The 25,111-nt window shown below is 35.3% G+C and overlaps 3 protein-coding genes across 3 annotated transcripts; 1 reads left to right on the top strand and 2 right to left on the bottom strand.

Moving 5' to 3' along the window:
- The first annotated feature begins 393 nt into the window (after window positions 1–393).
- On the top strand, window positions 394–2,116 carry LOC134793599 (magnesium transporter NIPA2). Its single transcript, XM_063765225.1, has 3 exons — window positions 394–799; window positions 1,033–1,175; window positions 1,423–2,116. Exons 1-3 carry the CDS (start codon window positions 586–588, stop codon window positions 2,101–2,103), a joined length of 1,038 nt encoding a protein of 345 aa, XP_063621295.1. The 5' UTR covers window positions 394–585; the 3' UTR covers window positions 2,104–2,116.
- Window positions 2,117–2,219: 103 nt separating this feature from the next.
- On the bottom strand, window positions 2,220–3,969 carry LOC134793609 (E3 ubiquitin-protein ligase RNFT2). The gene has a single exon (XM_063765236.1). It carries the CDS (start codon window positions 3,874–3,876, stop codon window positions 2,902–2,904), a length of 975 nt encoding a protein of 324 aa, XP_063621306.1. The 5' UTR covers window positions 3,877–3,969; the 3' UTR covers window positions 2,220–2,901.
- Window positions 3,970–5,150: 1,181 nt separating this feature from the next.
- On the bottom strand, window positions 5,151–15,174 carry LOC134793588 (uncharacterized). The gene is made up of 10 exons (XM_063765214.1): window positions 14,684–15,174; window positions 14,168–14,251; window positions 13,181–13,252; window positions 12,924–13,073; window positions 11,721–11,867; window positions 9,232–9,686; window positions 8,235–8,628; window positions 7,804–8,036; window positions 7,042–7,108; window positions 5,151–6,351 (listed from the first exon to the last, which is right to left on the bottom strand). The coding sequence occupies exons 1-10, from the start codon at window positions 14,964–14,966 to the stop codon at window positions 5,219–5,221; spliced, it is 3,018 nt and encodes a 1,005-aa protein (XP_063621284.1). The 5' UTR covers window positions 14,967–15,174; the 3' UTR covers window positions 5,151–5,218.
- Between the last annotated feature and the right edge of the window lie 9,937 nt (window positions 15,175–25,111).

The raw sequence follows: 25,111 nt of genomic DNA, 5'->3' as shown, positions 1-25,111 counted from the left end.
AAAATCGCGGGCATTTTTCTCTGTCAGTCTAATTAGGTCTTAATGAGAGTAAAAGAGTAAGATCCCCGCAATTTGCGAATTTCGGTTTTCGCGGTAGGCCTCCAGATCGGGGAACATTTAAGGCCGTAACACACTATCGCACCGCACCCAAGGTCAGGACCTTGGTGCGGTGCGATAGTGTGTTATCACTATAACATTCAATTTACATTGCAGCATATCGATGATGCCGTAGTTAGTGAAATTTGCTAGAAATTCCATAGAAGTATTTATCCTAAAAGGCCTTTTCTCAACTCTACCGATTTTGAACATACCCCCCAACTTGCAGCTGTCATTAACGTCACTTGCCACTTGCTTCCCTCTCTCCTCGTAAAACTGAATATGATATGAATCACATCATAATCTTATCGTTATCAATGTAATTGTAAACTGCTTTTAATCATTACCATATCATCAAGACACCTATTCTTTGATCGAAAGCAAAAGGGTGTACCTAAATGATTCACCAACTTATTTCACAGACTAAATCGTCTTCAATGTTGGTCTTTCGACTTGTTAATCAAATAATTTACAATTAACTAACTAACAATGGAGCAAATTACTGTAGATGGACAAGCATACGATAATGCATCTTTTTTAATTGGACTATCGTTAGCAGTGTCTTCAAGTTTGTTCATCGGATCCAGTTTTATTATTAAAAAAGTGGCATTAAAAAAAATTAGTGCAAGTGGAAACGTTAGAGCATCAGCCGGTGGCTTTGCGTATCTTAAGCAATGGCTCTGGTGGTTAGGATTTTTGTCGAGTAAGTTTTTTTCTTATTTACCTGTATTTCACATACTAAACACATGTTAGTTTATGAATTTCCCTTGGATTTTCCAGTATTAATCAAAGTTAGAATATGTATATAGGTTTTATCATAACGTCGCTGCTATAGTACAGTGTACCTTGTGAAATTGCATGAATAGCAAGTAGTCATAAGTTTAGTATAAATGTCTACTGAAAATATTTTTCAACTTTTTTATTATCATTTTATAGTGGGCCTCGGGGAAGCTGCCAATCTACTGGCATATGCCTTTGCTCCGGCTGCACTTGTTACTCCACTTGGAGCACTCAGTGTGCTTGTGTCCGCAGTACTTGCCTCAAAATTTCTTAAGGAGCACCTTAATTTCATTGGAAAGGTAAATATTTGCATTTTTTTTGTTGTCCTTTATAAAATATTACAGATGTTCTAATTATTTTAGCTAAGGGGCTACCATGTTTTAGCAAATGTATACATTATATTATAGCATTTGGACAGAGAGGACATTATTATATACTTAAAAAATATGATATTAACCTAGTTATTTATAGATCAGTCCCAGTTACAGTACATAGTTTATGTACATAGTTTATGTACACCAAAAATGTCAAGTATTTTTTTTCCAGATTGGCTGCTTCCTTTGCATTGTGGGTTCAGTCCTAATCGTTATACACTCACCAAAGTCCGAAGAAGTGAAGAGCTTCAGGGAGTTAACTACTAAACTAAGCGACTATCAGTTCTTGACCTACATGGCAACAATTGTTTTCTTATGTTTAATCGTTAAAGTAATCTTTGTGCCCCGTTATGGCAACCAGAATATTGCTGTGTATTTGCTACTCTGCTCAGCTATTGGCAGTTTAACTGTTGTGTTTTGTAAAGCAGTAGCATTAGGGATCAAAGAGACTATTGCTGGCCATGCAAATAATCTAACACATTATATGTTTTGGTTGTTATTAGTAACCTCAATAATTTGCATAATGATCCAAATGAATTACCTAAACAAGTCTTTAGACATATTTAATACAAGTGTTGTGAGTCCAGTATATTATGTGATGTTTACAGTATTAGTTATTATTGCTTCAGGTATCCTGTTCAGGGAATGGGAGAACATGGCTATCATAGACATTCTAGGTTGCCTGTGTGGCTTCCTAGTTGTGATGACAGCAATATTCATGTTGAACACTTTCAAAGATGTTCAAATGACATTCAGGGATTTAAATTTGAATGCAAGAAGGAGACAAAGCACTTTAGATGTAGAATCTAATAGCAACTTTCTGAATACTATTCGCAATGGCAGACCAGCATGACAAAGGTTATTATAATTAAAATTATTTAAAAAGACTTACCTGTAACAAATAACTTAAGTATAATATTTGCCTTCTTATAATTATTTATTACTTAACTAATGAATAAAAAACATTAATATGAATATAAAAATTTATTATTGCATTTGCAAGTATTGGTCACTGACCTACAAAAACAGCAAGTAATAAGAATTAAATGTTTAGTAATATCAAAACCAAAGATTATTTGTTTGTTTTTGTAATTTTCACTTATAATTAAAGTAAGTAATCATAACATATATATTATATTTATGCAGATGTTTCTTATCTTGAGATTGCTACTTATGAGTGCACTTCACTTAGCTGTATTTATATAGTTATTACTTAGTGTGTCCTTATAAATGCTATAAACAAGAAAATTTGGAAACAAAGTGTTCAAATAACACAACTAAATAGGTATAGTGCCATCATAAAAATTAAAACAATACACAATTGTCAAGAACACAATGGATGTATCCATTCTTTCAAACAACAAACAACATTTCAGATTTCTTGTAAAATTTAACACAACTATGCAGAAAGTTATTACAGTAGCTGTATAAGAACAATTTTGTACAAAACAAATTAGAAGATCCAGATCTTCATTAAGTAAATTGAACAATTTGTAACTCACTATCTTTTATTTGAAAGTCACGTCAATGAGACCTTCCTTGAAGATCAAGTCAGTGGACACATTTCAGCTTCACTAAGTGAGCCTGATCTTTGGTAAATCTAAATTGGAATTGAGAAAATGCCTCAAGCCAGGAATGTTAAGTATGTCTGTCACAAGTACACAGTAACAGAGTGGTAAATGAAAGTTCTACAAATAGGACAAGTCCTTTGATACCCATACAGTCTCATACAACACTCGCTACACAGGCAGATGTGGCGACATGGCAGTATCAGAACACATTTTTGCCGTTCTTGGCAAATGACGCAAAGTGCATCAGCGGCATCCGCAGCATCATTGGCTGCTCTCACGATGGCTTCCGCCTCCCTCACACGGGCCTCCCTACCACCCACTAAACTAGTTATCACCCTCACCTCTGAGTCAGTAAAATAATTATAAAACAGATGATACAAGTACATACTGTTTCTTACCACAGACCAATAAAGTGATGTAAACCTAGTTTGAATATCTTCTCTAAAATGTATGCACAAACGCACAATAACAATAGCACTGATTATACCCATAAATGACTCCAGCGGCACATCAGTCAGGAAGTTGGTAAACTCCAACAATGTCATGTATGCACTTACAATGCCATCTATGGCTATTTCTGTTAAATACCTCAGCAACTGCTTCACCAGCTGGGGCAGCTGAACAGGAATAAATGTAACTATGAGCCATAGTGAATCCCCTAAACATATCACAGCACTTTTTATAATATATAACACTTCAGAAATCACCAGAAACACTGAGTCTATTAACCACTTGATGGAGACTACGATGGCACTGAATTTGAGAAATATGTCGCTGTAAACCTTCGTCACACCGCTCCAGACGAACACCACTTGGCTGACGACCGTGTCGATAACATCATTAGTGAAGTTGGGTATGTCCTCGTTGAAGATCGGTAAGTTGTCTTCATAAACTATCTGAATAAACGTTCGAACATTATCTACAAAGTTTACCAGTGCCGTACAGACGCCTGCAACTGCAAGAAATATTACATGTCCGACGAATGAAGCTCCAAGTAAAACACTTCGAACAGTCAATGCGAAGAAGTTAATTATTTTGGCAACTAGCGCAATCATCGTTTCTTATCATTTTCTTGCGGACTATAAGTTTTTTCCATAAGTTTCTTAGCAAAAATAAACTTATCAACGGCTTGATGTGATTCTGATTGGATAGGACCTGTCAATAGTGTCATTTCTGAAAAGCGTTTAGATATTACTCCGGAATTTAATTTACCCATCAGTAACAAACGCTTGATTAGTTACATAATTATCAATAATAATTTTGTCGTTAATAGAGGGTCTAAAACGGGATGAAACTACACAATACTGCATGTAACTCTGGCTTAAGGCACTTGCGTAAGTTAATATAGTGCGTTAAGCAAATCTTGTCAGTAGCAATGTAAAGCAAACTAAAGTAGGGCAACACTCAAAGAGTAGTATTGCGCTAATTAAGCCCCCTTCAGACTATGCGCGTGAACCGCGGGCGAAGCCGCGAACGCAAGTGTGTAATCGATTTTCGCAGACAGCGAAATCGACTCCACACTCGCGTTCGCGGCTTCGCCCGCGATTCACGCGCATAGTCTGGAGGGGGCTTAAGAAAAGCAGCAATGTACAATGTACATCGAACCAAAACTTTTTTTTCCGCTGAGCGCGCCCGTCAATTTAATTGTCACTCGCGGATTCTCTATTGAAAATGTTTGAAATTGTTATTAATAGGTATGGACGGACAATTTAAAAGCGGTGTGTGATGTTGATAAAAATGATTAACTAATTTGAAGATCTCAAAATAAAATTAGAAGTGGACTATGCCGTTAAACAAGAATGTATGAATAAAATCATTGCTTCAGCAGGTAGATGTCCTACTACTGGATTTTAATATTTTATTAGATTTCTCAGTTGCCACTGTAGGCATCTTAGCTTTGATTAAGCACAATCTTATTTAATATATTGGTATTTAATGGTGACACAGCAGAAATATCTCTTGAAATAGAATCGATTCATTCTTTTAAAATTATGGCTTCAGCCCATTGGGGCTATTTCGCCAGTGTCAAGGTCGTAGTAGCAGGGTAAAACGATTGAAATTGTACGGTTAGTACAAGACCACAGACTACAAAGAGATCAGACCGCCAACTCGGGAACAAAGACTATGTACGTTAGACAAGTATATTTTATCTGTACTCCTAGTCATGTATGACGTTTCTTTTTTTTAAATTTTGAATTGATGCGTAGCAAAGGACGTAACGTATACAGCCAACCTTGCGTGACCAGCCCCCCCCCCCTCCTTAGGAAATTAATACTTATAATTGATATAGTTCCCGGCATTTAAATTGAACACCGACTTATACAGTAAAATTGAGTCAGTGTTCAATTTAAATGCCGGGAACTACACTTGTCGCAATAATTTAAATAAAACACAATTTTATTTATTAAACGATTTATTCCTCAGTCTTTTCTTATATTTTAAAAAAGCTTTCTGCTGCATCGCAGGCAAAGTGCGGTTTTTTATCCGCACAATATCCGTTCCTTTTAATATTTTATTAATGTTATTGCACCAATTTGTAATCGAGAACTTTACTGTCACGGAAATAAAATATGACAAAATTTCACGGTGTGTGGTACATTTAAAGAAACTAAATGGATTGTTGAACAAAATTTTTTCCATAATTTTGGCCGTCAGATTTAATTCATGGGCTCGGTGTTCCAAGAATCCGTTTGTTTCTTTAATAATTGTACCGAAACACCGAACAGCACCTCTGGATGGGTAAGTAAGGCGTTTCGTGGCGGCATCATACTCTCTTTGATGAATCCATTTGTGGATTGCGCCTTCTTTAGTAGTAAGGCTTTTTCTGCAACTGTCACATTGATTATTATATTTCTGCATTGTTTTTGTTACCACCCATCCAGCAGTGTACGCTCGCGAATGGAGAACATTTAGTTGCTCCCGTTGGGCCTCTTCTACAGTATCTTCTACATCTCCTACTTTGGGATGACCCGGCTCGACCCTAGCAGTTTCACTATCTTCAAATAATGATTTTAAATTAATTATTTGGTCTGCCGAGTCATCCTCACAATTATAAGCGTCACCATGAAACTTTATCATTCTAGTAATCAATAATGATTTAAAGGTGTTCTTGAAACTGTGGCAGTTGGGGTCGTTGTTCCTATAATTATAGGCCCTGACTTGGCCAAAGAAGTTTTCAATTGGATCTGAATTGAAGAACCTTGGGCGCATTATTGTCATATTTTTGCTCTTAAAAAACTGCCACAGCTTCATGAATGTTTTTACCGTGGCAATAAAGTTTTTTAAGGAAGGCACGGATTTCGGATTTCCCTTGGAATCTACATATTTAATTTTTTCCAGTTTCTCGATGCTCTCCGGCCAAAATTCATGGTGCTTAGATTTTTCTGTCACTGCACAGCGTAGCTCTTTTCCTTTCTTTTGTGAATAGGTTGCTGATCCGTTGATGCTATCAAACAATTTATCAAAGAACAAAACTGTTTCAGCAGTGTTTCTTAATGTTTCACTCACAGGTCTGCCGTCCGCATAGTGAGCTAAAAACAAGAAAATGACCATATTTGTTTATTTTATGCATAATAGATTTGTGAAGTTCAAGTAGGTACTTTATCATCAATAGTATTCACTATCTATACCTATTGTTCTATCTTCATAAATTTCATTTCATTCCCTGCAGCACTTTATAGCAACAGACAGACAAATATTTTCGCATATAATATAAGTAGGGATTCGTGTTCTGAGTCTTCTCGGTCTACCGGATATTAATCTAGATATGTACCTATATACCGGGTGTGGCCTGTAATATGAGCAAAAAATTAAACTGTAGGCTGTACTCCTCATACTGACCAACATTTGTTCAGCGACTTTAAAAAATAACTTGTGGTTTGATTTCTAATACACTTTAAAGTTTATTCTAAGACGCAATGTATTGCGAATTTTGTTATGTTTAAGGCGTGACAAGCAACGTCTATCACAATGATATGGCGCGGCGATGGCGTCCATTGAAGATAATATTTATTTTGTATGAAAAATAGGGAGTCAAAATACTTCATAATTTTTAAAAGTTGTTGAACAAAAGTGTCACCGTTTAAGGAGTAGAGTCTATGTTTTAATTATTTGCTCATGTTACAGGCCACACCCAGTATAACTATCTTTTTACTCTTGCATTCTACAAATGGGTACCTAACTATTTATGTTAGTGAAAAGGAGAAAAAATAATTACTTACAGAAGTTGGCTGTGTAAGATAGAGCCGAAGACAGTGTGTAACTAAATACTTTTACACAGTTCTTGACCTGAAAAGAAATATATATTTCAGTACTCAATATGTAATATATCGTTAATATATTAAAATACCAATAACCAAACTATATTTTAGCGGATAAAATGCAGCAATGTGAATGCAGTATAAATTACTTGAGTATTAGGATATAAAATCATTAAAATATTCCAACTGGTCATAACATTCTCAATGCATCTATAGGCTGATTATAAGGACGGAACCATTTACTACAGTACATAGGTAAAGCATATGCTAGTTGATTGTATAAGAAAATCTTTAGTTATACTAGATTTCACACATTGAGAGGGTATCGACTGTCAAGTGAGTCAGTGACGCCCTCATTATTGTGTTTTCTAATAAACCAATCCATTTGTCTATAATCCAGTAAGTGTAAGTATATATATTAAAATTGTAGCCCTATTGATTTCACAAACTTTTGTTCATTATAATCATTATTGTCTCATAGCTTTATTTTGCTACATCATCTAAATGGCAAATGGTGGCCACTTTTTTCCGTTCAAGTGATGAAGTCAAAAGTAAGTAACATATAAAACTATATCACAGATTAATTATTGTGGGATAAGTAGGACAACACTATTAATATATACTTATTTATACAGAAATTAATTGGTTTATTAGAAAACACAAACCCCCTAATGAGGGCGTCACTTGACGCTCTGCGCAGTCTTAGTAAAAATCGGCACCAACCTTCATCTTTTTAATTTTTTCAGGTATCACATGCTGGTCATTTAACTTATGCAGCATTCTTGTTTCCATATTATTGCAGTCCGTTTCGTATACATCCACGATGTCTCTCCATGTGGATAATTTTCCTTCAAAGGAAATGTCTTTATTCAAAAAATTATTTCTCAATCCTTTAATAAGATGAGGAGGGTCGAATATAACCATCAGTTTGACTTCGTTTATTGTTACTGTGCCATCTAAAAAAAACACAGAAAATTAAAAAAACACTTCAAATATCACACCTTTGAAATATCTTATTCTATTTTCGAGTTACAACTGTTTTACGATGGCTTTGCAATGATCTGCCCCGCGCTATGGTAATAAAAATTAAGCCTTGAAGAATTATTTAACATACATCAATTCAAAGTGTTATTAAACCTATAAGTACTACTAACCTGGTTCCTGATTTGTCAGTAATTGGTCACGCGCTGTGTCAGCCTTCAGGCAATTTAGAGCCGCTTGGAAAGCTGACCCTTGGTCGCAAATAAGGGATATCGGCTTTAACCCGCATCCTACAACCGCTGTGATAATATCCACGAGTATACTTTTTAATTCTGTGCCTTTAGTAGCGCCTTGGCAAAAATAAAAGGCTATTGGCTGCTGCCACTTGTGGACAGCTCCTCTCAACATAAACACGAGGGCATGATCAGCGAAATCATTTTTTCTCTCGCCAAGCTCTACTAACCCATTAATTTTATCTTTGTTTTTGTCATAAGACAAGCCAGCCTCTAAAGACATTTCGTCAAATATGACTGAACACAGTTTTTTTTTGTAGCTCCATTTTTCGGTCTGAAATTTAAATACATAGATAAGCGTTAAAAACATTTAACTAAATGTATATATATAAATAAAACTAAATTATATCTAAGATCCCTTAATAAATCTAAAATTCAACACAATATGAAACTACTAAATAAACCGCCAGTGAAAAGGTACCTATCACACTTGCTGCGTTCAATTTCGATGGACAGCCAAGAATGACTCACAGCGCGGGTCAAGGTCCCTTTTAAATTACAATTATTACAATGAAACTCTATAATTTTCAACAAAATGAAAACAATATTCCTTTTATTAAAATATATTTAAAACCGGGTCCAACGCGATTTTTTTTTACTAGGACATCAGTTAGCTGCGACCACGACCACTGAAACTTGTGTCGAAACGTCGGAAATTAAGGTTACACAATAAATTCGCGTAAGACCAGGTCTTAACTGTTTTAATATGTGATCAAAATACGAAAGTTCAAATTTAATATGCCTTTTTTGCTTTAGTTTTTTTTTTTACAATCTTCGCAATGTATTTTTTATTAAAAATTATGATTTCATGATATTGTTTAACTCAGTTATCAATTACTTAATGTAGATCCTAAGATTTTATGACGTAGATACATACCTCTCTTCTTATTACTTCAAATACTTGAGGACAAATCCCAGACTCGATCTTAAGTCCTGCAACCATTTTATTTAGAGTCGATCGCGACGGCAGGATAAAAATTTTGTGCAGGAACCTATAGCACTTAGGGCTTTGTTTCATTATCGATAGTGCTATTAGTTTTTCTTCCAATGAAAATCGACGCCCTTTCTTATTTTTATTGCAAAGGTTGATTTGCATTTTCAAAATAGTTTTCGCATACGGATTCATGTCTTTTGTCAATTCTTGAAAGGATTTCTCTTTGTTGAATTTCAAGGCCCTCTTAGCCCTGTGGTAAAAATCTGCCTGACGTTTAGATTTTTTATATTCGTCGTATATCATTCGGCCCGTTGGTGTCAGGTTCATTAATTTCCCAATCAATCGTTTCCTCTGCTTCTGTGGCCTTTTCGCACTTTGAACTTTAACTTCAACAACACCTGAAAAATATAAGCATTTAATTTAATTTAGGAAATTTTTATGTGGACACTTACTTAATCCAAAATCCTTCCTAAATCGTAAAGAACCGTATTCCGGATAGTATGGGTTCTGGGCCATGTCGCGTCCCGAAGTAACTTATATATCATTAGATATAGTGCATAGCCTATATCGAAATGCTAGGAACACAATTTTTGGCTCCGTAACTTTGTTTAGACTAGTTGGGAGGTGAACATATCAAAAGTCCCCGGCTGTAGCCCCGGTGCTGGGGGTAGAGGGGGGTAAGCCGGTCTAATTTTTCGGTTTTTCACTGATATCTTGGAAACTTTGCGTCTTAGCGACATCCCCCCCCAAACCCAGCACCCCCTATTTATACGAAAATGATACCAAACACGGCCTATCAGCTTCACTAATGTAGATATCAAGATAAAATTGAAAGCCCTAAAATAAACTTTCAAGAGCGGATATCTCAAAAACTATTTAAGATATCGAAAAACTTGACTTAATAAAACTTGTAAAAAGAATTATCAGCTTTTAGTTTGTCTTAGTAGTCATGTCGCTAAGACGCAAAGTTTCCAAGATATAAGTGAAAAACCGAAAAATGAGACCTTCTTTTCCCCCTCTACCCCCAGCACCGGGGCTACGGCCGGGGACTTTTGATATGTTCACCTCCTAACTAGTCCAAACAAAGTTACGGAGTCAAAAATTGTGTTCCTAGCATTTCCCTCTATACCTTCTTATTGCTTGGCCTATGTAATTTATCTGTAAAATATTGAAACATTGTATTCATACTTTTCAAATGACAGATTCAGTTTTTTTTAACATTTTAAAATGTTTGACTTTGGCCATAATTCAATTTAAATGGAAATCGTTACCGCCGCGCGCTACAAATTATTATTCACAAAAAATATATGAGTGCCTATTATAAAGTGATACTTTTTAGAATGAGGAATAAATGAGCTAAATTGTCCAATATTTTATTTAGTATAAATCACCACACTGTGATTGTAAAGGCCAAAATTGTCCTAAAAATACATATAATATTCATTTTTTGTGCAAAATTCAGTTTATTTGTATGAAAAGGTATAACGATTATTTCAAAAATGAATTCCTCGTCTCTAAATTATACAAAAATGATATATAACTTGCCCTTATTGCTAATAAAATGAAGAAATATAGCATAGATGAGACCTGGGGAGCCAACTATTTCCCCTCTCCCCTTCTTTTGGGTATACGGTATGATTTCGTTGCTACCGGGCCAAATTAGCGCATTCTCCTTCTTCCTCGCGTTATCCCGGCATTTTGCCACGGCTCATGGGAGCCTGGGGTCCGCTTGACAACTAATCCCATGATTTGACGTAGGCACTAGTTTTTACGAAAGCGACTGCCATCTGACCTTCCAACCCAGAGGGGAAACTAGGCCTTATTGGGATTAGTCCGGTTTCCTCACGATGTTTTTCCTTCACCGAAAAGCGACTGGCAAATATCAAATGATATTTCGTACATAAGTTCCGAAAAACTCATTAAAAAAAATTAACCAAATTAGCCCATTATTTGGTAATAAGAGTATGCAAGGCATCTAACACAATAATAAAACGTCTATGAACAGAAATGGGAGACATATTTTATAAGATTTGACAATATCCTTGAAGAATCTTCAGACATAAACGGCAATTAAGCCACCAGTGTTGGGTTGCCTATAATCATATGCCCACTTTGATTAACAATGAAACTATTTTTCCGTGAATGTACTCTTAAACCCCTATCCGTTAGTATGCGATTCATTAATGGACGCACCATGGCCCAAATCGGGACACGGTTCTTTGTAACTGCGTTTAGTAAGACTCTGACTGCACTAACTAGAACCATTTGTTTAGTTAGGATGCCAGTTAGGACGATTGAATTAGTGTGTAAAGCGTTTTTATATGTTTTCCGAGCAAAACTCAATCTCCCAGGTACTTTATACTTAATTGTACTACAATGCACAAATTGCGGCTAAAATATCAAATATAAATATTGTCAAGGTAAATACTAACTTTGAACTTGAGACTGTTCCCTTGGTGAATTGGTAGAGGTAACCTCCTCAACCGCAACACATTCTGGAATATTTGCTTCTGGCAAAATCTGCTGCTCTTCAGCATTTGATTGTTTGATTGCAGGTTCAGCAGTTGTTACAAAGACTGCTGAAACAGAAATAACAATTATGAAACAATCAGTCTCACACATATGGATCATGCCTCAGTTCTAGCAGGCTCGCACGGGGCATACTCTAGTTAGACTTACACATGATGATCGTTATTCAAGAATTTCGAGACCTGAACAGGTAAAACTTAGTTTCATTAAAATTACTAGTTACACAAATTGACTTCTGAAATTATTAAATTTCCATACACTTAGTATGGAAAATGGTAACGAAATAGGAATATAAACCTTGGGGCTTTTTTTCTCCTATTAGAACAGAGAGACTTCGTGATTCTGAGCACTTAAAATAGAATGACACATTTATTTGATTTTATTTTTCATTACTCGGTGACTATCATCATACTCATAACGCGAAAGACAGAGTGAGATAACCCTATAATGGGCATAAGAGTGTTAGAAATTATGTAAAATTGAACTCTATCACATTGTAATAAAGTTTCAAATGATAGTGGGGAATAGGTATATTGCCTTTGCTTTAAAAATGATTAAGTTTAAGTACTATTTTATGTAAACACTGTCATTGCCATACAATAACATAAAATATTGCCATTGCTTTAAAAATGATTAAGTTTAAGTACTATTTTATGTAAACACTGTCATTGCCATACAATAACATAAAATATTGCCATTGCTTTAAAAATGATTAAGTACTATTATATGTACTGTCACTGCCATACAATAACACAAAATAAGTTTTTGGCCAAAATTTCATTTTTGGTACAAGCTTTTATCGCCGACTGTACTTTTTTTTCCACAAGCAACGAATACTCATCGAGACAATTCTAAGAACCCCAAACACAATTAGGTTTCGTTGTTTTATCACGGAGTTCCTATGGCCACCTCCGGTCTCCATCATCAGATCACCTCGATGACACCATAATATTGCATTGTCACCCGACTTACATATGTATGTAAAATTTCAGCTCAATCGGAAACCGGTAAGTGGATCAAATTTAACTTGCAAGATTTGATTACACACAGACAACGGTCAGGTGAAAGTAAATAAAAGCTTGTAAAAATGATAAGAATTCACTAACCTTCATTGTGTGACTGTACACTAGGTGAAATACAAGCTGTAACCTTCTCAGCTACAACAAGTTCTGTAATAAAGCTGCTGCATAGTTCGGGCATGGTCTCCTTTTCAATGTCTGAAGTTGTCGGGACAGGTTCTGTGGCTATAGAAACGGCTGTAACATAAAATAGCACTTTAATTTTTTTTTATAAGATTTACTAATAACTTGTGATAATATTAAAATACATAGGAAATAGTGTCATATTCATTTATTTAGCTTACCCATAGTCTGTTTTGGTGTATGGCCCACTGCGGTTGATTTAACCCCCGATGTGGATGGAATGGCAGGAGACGCTAAAACAGAAATACATAATAAACACATTAAAACCGTTGAAAATTATTGTTAATAAGGGCTTATAATTATTATAAAATATCTTCCAAAGGACCTACACAGAGCACATTGCTACAAATTTGTTATGGGTAGTTACGGAAATACTTCTATGGGATAACTTTGGCTTTTCTTATATACATGCGTAATTAAAATGTACGTATATTGGTAAGGCATGTAGGTCCTTCCTCTGACAGTTTTGTTTCCTTATTGGAAATATTACTGTGGTAGGGTAGAGTGGTAAAATAAATTCATTGCCTTCCAAAACGGAGTTATTTAGAAAAAGTATATTTGAAATGGCGCCAAATTTTTTAATAAAATTCCTATTGAACTAAGAAATACAGATGACATGATTAGTTTCAAAAGTAAGTTATTTAAATTTTTAGATAACAAAGCATATTATGTATAAATAGATTTTAATTAACTTTTAAATGATAATTTTGGATGATAAATATTTAATAACATATAATTATAGTGTATGTGAATTTTTGTTAGATGATTTTGATAATTAATGGTAACTGCGCACAGCATGCAGTCACAGTCCATAAATGAAAAATTGTATGCCTTACGGCACAACATAGTGATACAGTGATGTATATAGGACCTGTACTTATGTTTGACAAATAAATACTTTTGACTTTTTTTACTTTTGTGGTGATATTTTATAAAAAAAAATGTTGCCCATGGAAACACTAGCCATGCCTGACCTTAATACAAGAAATTGATTCTTTACATTGCTTGCAGATCTAAGTACCATTAATGAAATATATATGTGCATAATAATATTAATAATGTCTTTGATAAGAAGGCATTAATTTGCACCTAAAATGTAATTGAGTATCTATCATGGCTATCATGCATTTCAGAAAAATTAAACAAACCTTTTTGAGGCACTTGTTGACAGTATGTGTGGTCGTCATGTGATTTACGAACATATGCATGTTCTTTCAGCGGATCCATGTTTTCTAAAATTGATAACAAAATATTATTTTTAAATAACTAAAGTGAAATGTGGTATTATTTATCTACAAATTCTGCATGGTGTTTTTTTAGGATTGGGAAATTTCTATATAAATAAAATAATTAATAAAAGACTGCAACACTTGCCAATGATATCTTTACCCAAAGAAGTACAAAAATGCTAAGCTAAAATTAACACACAAGTGTTAAGATATTAATATCGATCGCATGAAATAATTATCTTACTAGAAACATATGCTCTTATTACAGGAATAAACAAACACTTTGTATTACCTACACATAATAAAATCACCATGCCGTGATTCATGAGTCATCAATTGCATAGAAGTTTATGACATTATCTTTTATGGTCGTAAATGATACGAATTAGATTAGACTGATTTATTATATCACTTCTTATCATTTTCTACACTTACCGGCATTTTCATGAGATGGGATCCCACTGTTAATCTCATCTTGACTGAATAACGAAGGATAAGCCTTCGCGTTGAGACGCCGTGTCGATGCCGAAACAAACCGCTGTTCGAAGTGTTTCTCACAAATAAAAGCTTTTCGAACTTGCTCCGGCGACATATTTCCAAAACCATTTGTTTCCAAACACTTCAACCACATAATGAGTCTTTTCTCAGTACTAGGAAAACGGTACAAAGTAAAAGCGTCCTTTCGCAGAGTTTTACACACACAGCACTGATAATACATTTTGCACAATGCATAAATGCTTGCAGAACTGGGTGATGGATGAATCACAAATAAAGCGGAGAGGATAAGTACAAGAACTTCACTCGATCAACACTTTATTGCAATTGAAAATAATTTAAACTGTTCAAAGTTTTCAACAAACATGGGCGACAACCACTGACAACTGACGTTTAGGCGACGATCGGCCAATCAGAGCGCGGCAAGTTGTCAGTATCATCTAAAAGCAACATGGCGCTAACGTACACATTCCGTTGTACGTAGATTAACAGCCGTGTACAAGACAGTGTAGTGTGGGCTTTACAAGAAACACGTGGACAACAGGCCGTTGACTCCAAAATGATGGTTAAACGTGCTTCAAGATAAATTCTCCATTCACTGCACACTACCACATTAGTTTACTGTATAATAGGCTATCGATATTACACTGTAAACAATATTAATGAGCAAAAAACAAAGCAATTGATCCCGACGCGTGCCATCAAGATGGCGCTCGAACCGGAAGTCAGAATCGATTCAGAATTCAGAATATAAACAAAGATGATGGCTGTCATTCGCGATCCACATTCCACAGACATAGACTTATAATATATAGAGACGGTGTCTCAGCGAGCTGTCACTGTTGCCACTTTTGTTTAGTGTACGATTAACAATGAGGCCCACCTTGCTGTAGCCATGTCGATAAAGTCATATCGATAAACTATCGACATTTCTTGCAATTTTAATTTTACTTCAAAGGTTTAACGGTACCTAAAATGAACAAAAACGCTTTTATTCTTTATTGTGGTTATCAGATCACAATTTTATAGTCACGCCCCAGCAGGGAACCAAGGGAAAGTTCAGATATTTAATTAAAATACATAAATACCTCCTAAAATAGGTGTTCCGTAATAATTGAATTATATTATTATATTATAATATATTCATTATCCATTAGCATTTCAATTATGTTCATGTTTAACGAAGATATTGAAGCTTCAATTAATCGCTATTTCGTTCCGCTGTGTAGCGTTTATCGATATATAACATGATTAAAATCGACTTTTCACATCCCTAAAAGAGCACACATATACGCTTTTACGCACACATACACAGCCTGGGCGCATCAAAAAAGGCAACACTTGATTTGAAGTCCATCTTGTCAACAGTATGGTTGTCCTTTTTTGACAAACGGCATTTTTAAAAGAGCGAGGAGAGAGAAATGATACTAGTTGCTGCGCCGTGAAAGAGAACAGAAAACGTTGGGCCCTTGTCCACAGATAAAACACAGATGACACGCGATTTTCGAATTATTCGAAAACAGTGTTGCTAACCCGCGATTTGTCAAATTTGCCGCCGTTTGCTACTGACAAGATTTGCTTGACCCAGTATATAAATAATATAATGCCCGCTACACACGTAACTATAAATCGTAGCGATTAAACTGTGCAGTCCGACTGACCCGACTGTGCAGATAAATCGAACGTTCCTAGCGGGTTCCGTCTATTTGGCATAACTTCCGTGACCCGAAACGCATCTGGCATAACCTATTTGGCAGTAATATTTTTCGGCGAATGTTAAATTTGCAGAAAGCTTCAGTTTGTATAATATGCAATAGCCCGAATGTTTCCAAGTCCGAATCTTAAATAGACTACTACTATCATGGCCGAATTTTGATACGAATAATTTTATTTTGCATTTGTTTAAATGTCCGAAATGTGATTTTCATAATCTGTTTAGCATAATAGGATTTAGGCGAATATTTACATCGAAGAAAACGTATTTAGATTCTTTCTATTTGGTATAACTTGTATGACCTAAAACCCATCTGTCATAAGCTACATTTGGCAGAATGTTTTTCGACGAATGTTAAAATTAAAGAAAGCGTCAGATTGTATAAAATCCAAGTCTAATTTATATTTAACAATGCATAAAACACCTAAATATGTAGCTGACTGACTCATTAACGCAGAGCCGTAACTAAAAGCTCTGCCTACGTTTATAATTCGTAAAAAAAAAACATTATTATTGTATTGTATTGTAACTTTGGGTGGGAACATATTATTGGCATTTTGGATGTATACATATTTTTAGCTCACAAAACAAACGAAAACAAATGTTGCCCGAAAAGTGGGTTAGGTTAGGTTAAAACTGCGTCCCCCAAGAAAACGAACTGTTGTCTGAAAAGTGGGTTAGGTTAGGTTAGAACTGCGACCCCCAAGAAAACGAACTGTTGCCAGAAAAGTGGGTTAGGTTAGGTTAGGACTGCAACCCCACGAAAACAAACTGTTGCCTGAAAAGTGTTAGGTTAGGTTAGAACTGGAACCCCACGAAAACGAACTGTTGCCTGAAAAGTGGGTTAGGTTAGGTTAGAACTGCGACCCCACGAAAACAAACTGTTGCCTGAAAAGTGGGTTAGGTTAGGTTAGAACTGGAACCCCACGAAAACGAACTGTTGCCTGAAAAGTGGGTTAGGTTAGGTTAGAACTGCGACCCCACGAAAACAAACTGTTACCAGAAAAGTGGGTTAGGTTAGGTTAAAACTGCGACCCCACGAAAACAAACTGTTGCCAGAAAAGTGGGTTAGGTTAGGTTAGAACTGCGACCCCACGAAAACAAACTGTTGCCTGAAAAGTGGGTTAGGTTAGGTTAGAACTGCGACCCCACGAAAACAAAAAGTGTTGCCTGAAATGTGGGTTAGGTTAGGTTAGAACTGCGACCCCACGAAAACAAACTGTTGCCAGAAAAGTGGGTTAGGTTAGGTTAGAACTGCGACCCCGCGAAAACAAACTGTTGCCTGAAAAGTGGGTTAGGTTAGGTTAGAACTGCGACCCCACGAAAACAAAAAGTGTTGCCTGAAAAGTGGGTTAGGTTAGGTTAGAACTGCGACCCCACGAAAACAAACTGTTGCCAGAAAAGTGGGTTAGGTTAGGTTAGAACTGCGACCCCACGAAAACAAACTGTTCCCAGAAATGAAATTATGAGAAAATAATAGTTGCGAATTGGGAAAAATTTGGCGAATTCATTTCCGCCAAAAAATATTCGGCATACAATATATATGATTCTTGCAAGTATGCAAAACATTTCTATGCCATAAGATTTTATGCTTGTAGTATTATGCTTAATGGCGAATTATGAAAAACAAATTATTACAAATAAAATTATGCGAAATGAAACAGATACCAAGTCTCGATTCGGACATTAAATTTATGCCAAAAGATACTTCGATCAATAAAAATTATGCGTAGAGTATGTGTGACGTTTATACAATAAAAGTGCAATGCGAACTACCTGCAAGTCGACATTCTGTTGTCAACTGTCATGGCGTACAGGCGGGTCGCGGAGCACACGTGACTGACCAACTGAGTTTTATTTATCACCTTGTAATACAACAGAACCTAGACGTCACAATGGCGACGAGGATAAAGAACGTAAGAAAAAACAAAAAATCGATGTAGTTGCTAAATAACCGACAAAAAGTTATCAGTTTGAAATAATTTTTTCAATAAAAGGGAGGGAGACGAATGACCCAAATAGCACAGGTATGATGGACCCATTGTGGACTTAATTTATAGCTCTGAGCACATAAACATCTTTATAAGGTACACTTCTGGTATTTAAACTATATTTTGATCGAGAAAAGAACTATTTTTACGCTAATATTATTACTATAGGGCACATTTCAACGTCTTATTCAGTTTAAATACAATTTAATGTTTTTACCTTTCCAAAAAACGGGTCGGTGAACAGAAATTAAGCCAAATACAGTAAAATAAGTTATTATAAAATAGAAATAAAACTTTTATAGCGACTGTGTATTTAAGGAAGCGTGTAAAACTATAATTAAGTTATACGTATAATAAATAAACTGTCGCGCATATTGCTGTGTAGTGCTGAATATGTCTGTTCACCGGTAATTTACTACAGGTAACTAAGTATACCAACGTGGTGCTGTCTGCGTTAACGGTTGTTGAAACAATATCTGGGTGCGCTGTAGTTTATTATTAGCTCACAAATGTATCAAATTAACGACAAATGCTTAATAATAGTTCACATAATAGGGTTAACACCTTTAACCAGAAGTTATCTACCTAAATAAATAATAAGTGTACGCTTTACTCTCAATAAAAATCAACAGATCATCTGCTATACAACATGGTGCTACTTAGCTTACGTGTGCTAGTTAGATATGCATATAAATTATTTAACCAAATCAGCATAATATTATCTGGGTCTTGTTTCTATAATGCAAAAGGAAAAATAAGTAAACAAACTGATACTGTCGGTGAAATTTGTCGTAAAGCTTAAGCTTAATACGAGTATTCTCCAAAAATGGAATACTTTTATGGTTGTAAATGTTGTTGTGTTAATATTGCACTCACCCTCCTGGGGCCCAGCCATACAAGGAAAAAGTCTGAAATTTGCTATTGAAATTTGAATCTATAGTGTAGGATTCAGGGTTGATTTTGTTTTGTTTAAAATGGAACGAAGCAAAACAGATGCAACTCTGCTTCAATTAAACATTAGGTTGTGTCGCTAAGGAGCAAAATGTCATGGTTACGGCGACGGCAAACATTGAATCCTGAACGAAGCGAGGTATTAAAATGGAATACTGAGCGTAGTGAGGGATTCAAGTATTAACGCCCAAAGTGAGAATAATTTTGCTACCATGTGACCCATACTGCTTTTCACATCACATAATATATGTATAAGGAAATAAAAAATAAAAATAAGTTAGATTAAAGAACCTAAAGTCTTAAGAGTTTAAACCTAAAGAGTCTAAAGAGTCTAAAGAGTCTAAAGAGTCTAAAGAGTCTAAAGAGTCTAAAGAGTCTAAAGAGTCTATGGAGTCTAAAGAGTCTAAAGAGTCTAAAGAGTCTAAAGAGTCTAAAGAGTCGAAAGAGTCTAAAGAGTCTAAAGAGTCTAAAGAGTAAATAGTCTAAAGAGCCTAAAGAGACTAAATAGTCTAAATAGTCTAGAGTCTAAAGAGTCTAAAGAGTCTAAAGAGTCTAAAGAGTCTAAAGAGTGTAAAGAGTCTAAAGAGTCTAAAGAGTCTAAAGAGTCTAAAGAGTCTAAAGAGTCTAAAGAGTCTAAAGAGTCTAAAGCGTTTAAAGAGTCTAAATAGTCTAAAAAGTCTAAAGAGTCAGAGTCTCAAGAAATTAAAGAGTAAAGAGTCTAAATAGTCTAAAAAGTAAAGAGACTACAGAATCTAAGTTAGAGTCTAAAGATTGTAAGAGTTTAAATAGTCTAAAGAAGTCTAAAGGGTCTAAGAGTCTTGAGAGTCTGAAGAATCTAGAGTCGTACATGTGTGCAGTAAACAGATTTTGTTGAAAATAATTATAATAAAATAAAAAAAACATTTTCCGAATAAATGTAAAAAATTCTTCCACCGAACTTAGAAAGTACCTACTACAGCTGGTAGGACCGTGGGCCTTGGGAAGGTATGGCTATGCTAATAATTCTGCCGCGCCAGCAATGATTGCGCGGTGATCGATTACATTTGGAAACTCATGAAATGCTTATCTTGTCCTCCTTAAATAAGTTCTTTATTTAATTATTTAAACGAGTTTTCAAATGCAAGTACCGCGGTTATGGTGGTGGGGCGGGGTTGCTGATGCCGACTATGGTGTATTTAAAATAACTAACTAGACATTGACACAACCTTGCCTATAAATATGAAAACTAGAAAAGTCGAGTTTCATAGGCTGAAAAGACAATGGTATTAATGTATAGTTTATGCAAGATACGAGTTCCGTATAAATAAATACCTACAATTGGAGTGAAGACTCCGTGAGTGAAACCTAAGTCCGAATAAGGAAATACCATTGGAGTGAAAACTCCGCGAGTGCTGCATGGGATATCGGCCCATGTAGTGCAAATGATAAGTTCTTCAGAATTAAAAATAAATATAGCTCATAAAAAAATCCATAAAATTTAAATTGTTAGTAATATGTGACTATAATTAACGCTAAGGAGTGAAACTCAGGTTATTGTCACAAAGACTCGTTGAACTTTAATGTATGTCTTGGGGTCCAATCCTATGTATATGTGTCTACCTGTTCTGTTTGTTACACGTTAGGTTACTTCGATAACTCCTTAAGTACAGAAACTCGGTAGTTAGAAGGTACTTACCTAACGCACATGTTCCGTGCTTACTTACGGATAGTATTACAATGATGTCTTAATTGTCCGCTTTAGAATGTGCCTGAGTGTCGTGTGCCTGCTAACTGCGAGCACTCTTCCAAGTACGCACGTTTCAGAAGCTAGCGTAATGGACATTTTTAAAGTTGCTGTCGACAAATTATAAGAATACTTTTCGCAAAAACAGAGTTTGTATGAACGATTCGTGTTTCGACTGATGCAACAAGAATGGTACTTTGGAAATTTCTAATCTAATCTATTCCTAATGATTCTAAATGTGATTTCAATGCGGAAAATTGAGCCTCCGCCGATCTAAAGGAAAATATTGAATCTAGGGGTTTCAGTTACAATAAACAAGTGATTATGGGAACAAATTTGATAAAATGTTAGGAGGCAACTGAAAGAGTTTTTGGGCAAACATAACAAACAGGTAGACAGGATTGCGATAATGGCGCCGCCTTCCCCCTAAAAGATAAAATGTGCCGGCATGTGATAAATGTGCCTACAAAGGCCAATTCAAAATGCAAAGCTGCACTAGGACTAAATCAGTACCGATAAAAGTCGACGGGCCGACTAAATTAAAGTCCAAAAATAAATAAATTACCTAAAGCCAATCAACTAATTTTAGTGCCAAAAGAACACAATAATTTTAAAAATAAATAAATTACCTAAAGCCAATCAACTAATTTTAGTGCCAAAAGAACACAATAGTAATTCTATAAATTTACAATCAGGTCAAAGGTCAATTTAAGGTAAATAAATAGACGCTGGGTCCGTCACAATGCCACACATTGTGTAGGTATCTAAAGTAAATGCTGAAAAAAATACAAAGTACCAATCAGTGACGATGCGTGAAACCTTGCACTCCCACTGCGCTACTTTATATATGACTTGTTCCTAATAGTGAAAACATACACATACGAACATAGTAACCAAATCCGTAAAATGGACGGCCAAGCGATGGCGTCAATATCGGACAGTTACCCAGATAGAGATGAGTTTTAATTAAGTGTAATAAAAAGGCACGTTAGTGGGAAATTTATACTGTGTACGTATAAAAACGTAAGGACCAAACGTGATCTTGATTGCACCAAATTGCAGTTTGCCTAGTTGAGGTTGAAACTAACAAAATCAAACAAACCTTGTAAATTGAGGTTGCAGATCGAGCCTCTATATTTGCAAGAGTACATATATATTATCAAAGAGTTATTTACTTAAGTCGTTGTTTAATTATCGTACAGGTACTAAGTACCAAGTATGAACTAAAACCCAAAATGGCCTAGGGTTTTATTAAAGCAACGGAATAATAATAAAGTAAATGTTCATGGTAATGAAATTCCATTGGTTCCTTGTAAAATATACATAATTAGAGTTAAACAATATATGCCACCATCAAAATGAACATACACAGGTGCTAGTTTTGCTCTATAATATATCTGTAAGTAATTGAACCTAAGGGAAGCAAAATGTCTATAAAAAAAAATATATTAATGTGACTGTAACCATGGTCAAATTAAGGCTGTGTATATTGTAGTCAAGGGCTACTGTAGACTATAGTCAAGGCTAAAATCAACTTCCAATTGTAAGCAGGGATTAAAGTTGTTTTCATAACATAAATAATATCATTCATTGTATAAGTAACATTAAGTTGCTAGATTAACAGTAGGTCGGTATACCATACTTGAATATAATTGAGGTCAATACTGTATTCAGCAAGTATTATAATTAAAAAACGGTAATAAAATAATGTATCCAATGCAATTTATAATAATAACGGTCAAATATGTAGGTACCTACATCATTTTACCCGAGTAATAGAAATCTATTTGTATAGATCATGGTTTGCGTAAATAACATACCAGTACACAAGTAAAACTAAATAGGTTGTGATATCTGGTATGACTTTTTACCTTACTTAACATTGGACCATTTACGTATATTATAAATTGCATTATATCTATATATTATACTATATTACCTATCAAACAGCCAAGTAAAACTGAGGAAATCAGTTGTTGCCAATAAATAATGTACATGTACGAGATGTTATTGGAAAGCGACCTGTATGTTACAATTTTATTGGAAATTCACGAAATAGGTATTAATTGTGTGAAACATGTATATAGCTTGAACGCTAATGAAAATACCTAGAAAAGTGTAAGCATCCAAAGAAAATATGTATCAATTAAGGTTAAACTCGTAAGATATTTAAACCTCGAGTTATTATCATTTTGAATAAAAGAAAGCAGACTCAAAATTCAAAACTGAAAAAAGGAGAAGGAGAGAGACTGATATTGTAAAAGTAAAACCATAATTGTATTAAAACACTTTATTACGCTAAACAAGTACATAACAATAAGAGAATAGAATAAATGTGTACAAAGGCAAACTCATCCCTTTAAAGGATCTCTTCCAGCTGACCGCTAAGCAACTGAGAGAGATACTAGGAATAGTGTAAATATTCCAAGGTTATATTGTTAAATAATGTTTATTGTTGAACTGTTGAGAAATGAATATATCCACACCTCGCCGAGTTTCTTCCGCCGGTTCTTCTCGGGTCTGAGGTTAACGCTGTTTTCCGAACCGGTGGTAGTATGTCGGAATTAGAATCTAAATTAACCTAGCAGTTATAAGATAAACAGATGTGAGATGACTGAACTATTGTTGCATGGCTAACGCAAAAAATAAATTAAATAAATCATTATAAAAAGGAAGAGATGTGACGTTTATACAATAAAAGTGCAATGCGAACTACCTGCAAGTCGACATTCTGTTGTCAACTGTCATGGCGTACAGGCGGGTCGCGGAGCACACGTGACTGACCAACTGAGTTTTATTTATCACCTTGTAATACAACAGAACCTAGACGTCACAGTATGTATGCGCAACAATCCAGTACCAAGTGAGTTTATTCTAACAGTATGTTATGCCTAAAGGTATTATGCACAATAGAATTATTACAAAAAAAAATATGCCAAAGATAGGGGAACCGTTCCTAGCGCCTCCACACGCCTCCGATATCGGCGTCGATTGTCAGTTCTCCGCAGAAGCTCACGCAAGAAACATGTTATCCATGTCATCAAAGTTAATATGGTAGTTAAGTTTTCTTAAATTTTCTAATGTTCCGCGCAACTATCTTATTTTTTTCTGTCATAAGAAACTTCTCCTGACAATAACTAACATATAGACATTCAAGCAAATCTTGTCAGTAGAAAAAGGCACGAAATTCAAATTTTCAATGAGACGAAGTCCCTTCGCGCCTACATTTTTCAAATTTGCCGCCTTTTTCTACTGCCAAGATCTGCTTGACCAACTTTAAGGCCCCATTCGCACGACAGCTTAAAAAGCGTTGCGTTAAAACCCGACGTTGGCGCTTTTTTACCGTTTCCAATATTTGTGTTCATATGAACGCTTAAAAATCACTTGTGAGTCGTACTGCCACGTACGCATCTCAGCAAAGCCATACTTTATTTGCTATTACGACGTATTATTTGAATATAGCTTGAATATTTCAGGAATTTGTAAGCATAAGTTGATATTTTTAAGGTGAAACTAATTATAATCTTGACGATTGACACCAAAAATTTACACTTGACAGCCAACTGACAGCAGCGCCGGCGCTTTTTTAACGCTTGTGAGAACAGATACACGGAGTTCCGTATGCTCTATTCAATTTGACGCCAACGCTCAACGCCGAAAATCGAACAGTGCTCGATAAAAAAGCGCCGCGCTTAAAAACCGCCTTCGTGTGAATACATACATGGTTATCCATGTGCGTCACAGACTACAAAGAGATCAGACCGCCAACTCGGGAACAAAGACTATGTACGTTAGACAAGTATATTTTATCTGTACTCCTAGTCATGTATGACGTTTCTTTTTTTTAAATTTTGAATTGATGCGTAGCAAAGGACGTAACGTATACAGCCAACCTTGCGTGACCAGCCCCCCCCCCCTCCTTAGGAAATTAATACTTATAATTGATATAGTTCCCGGCATTTAAATTGAACACCGACTTATACAGTAAA

The sequence above is a fragment of the Cydia splendana genome, chromosome 1, assembly GCF_910591565.1.
Source record: "Cydia splendana chromosome 1, ilCydSple1.2, whole genome shotgun sequence".
Classification (NCBI taxonomy): Eukaryota; Metazoa; Arthropoda; class Insecta; order Lepidoptera; family Tortricidae; genus Cydia; species Cydia splendana.
This window is presented reverse-complemented; position numbering and strand designations above follow the sequence as displayed.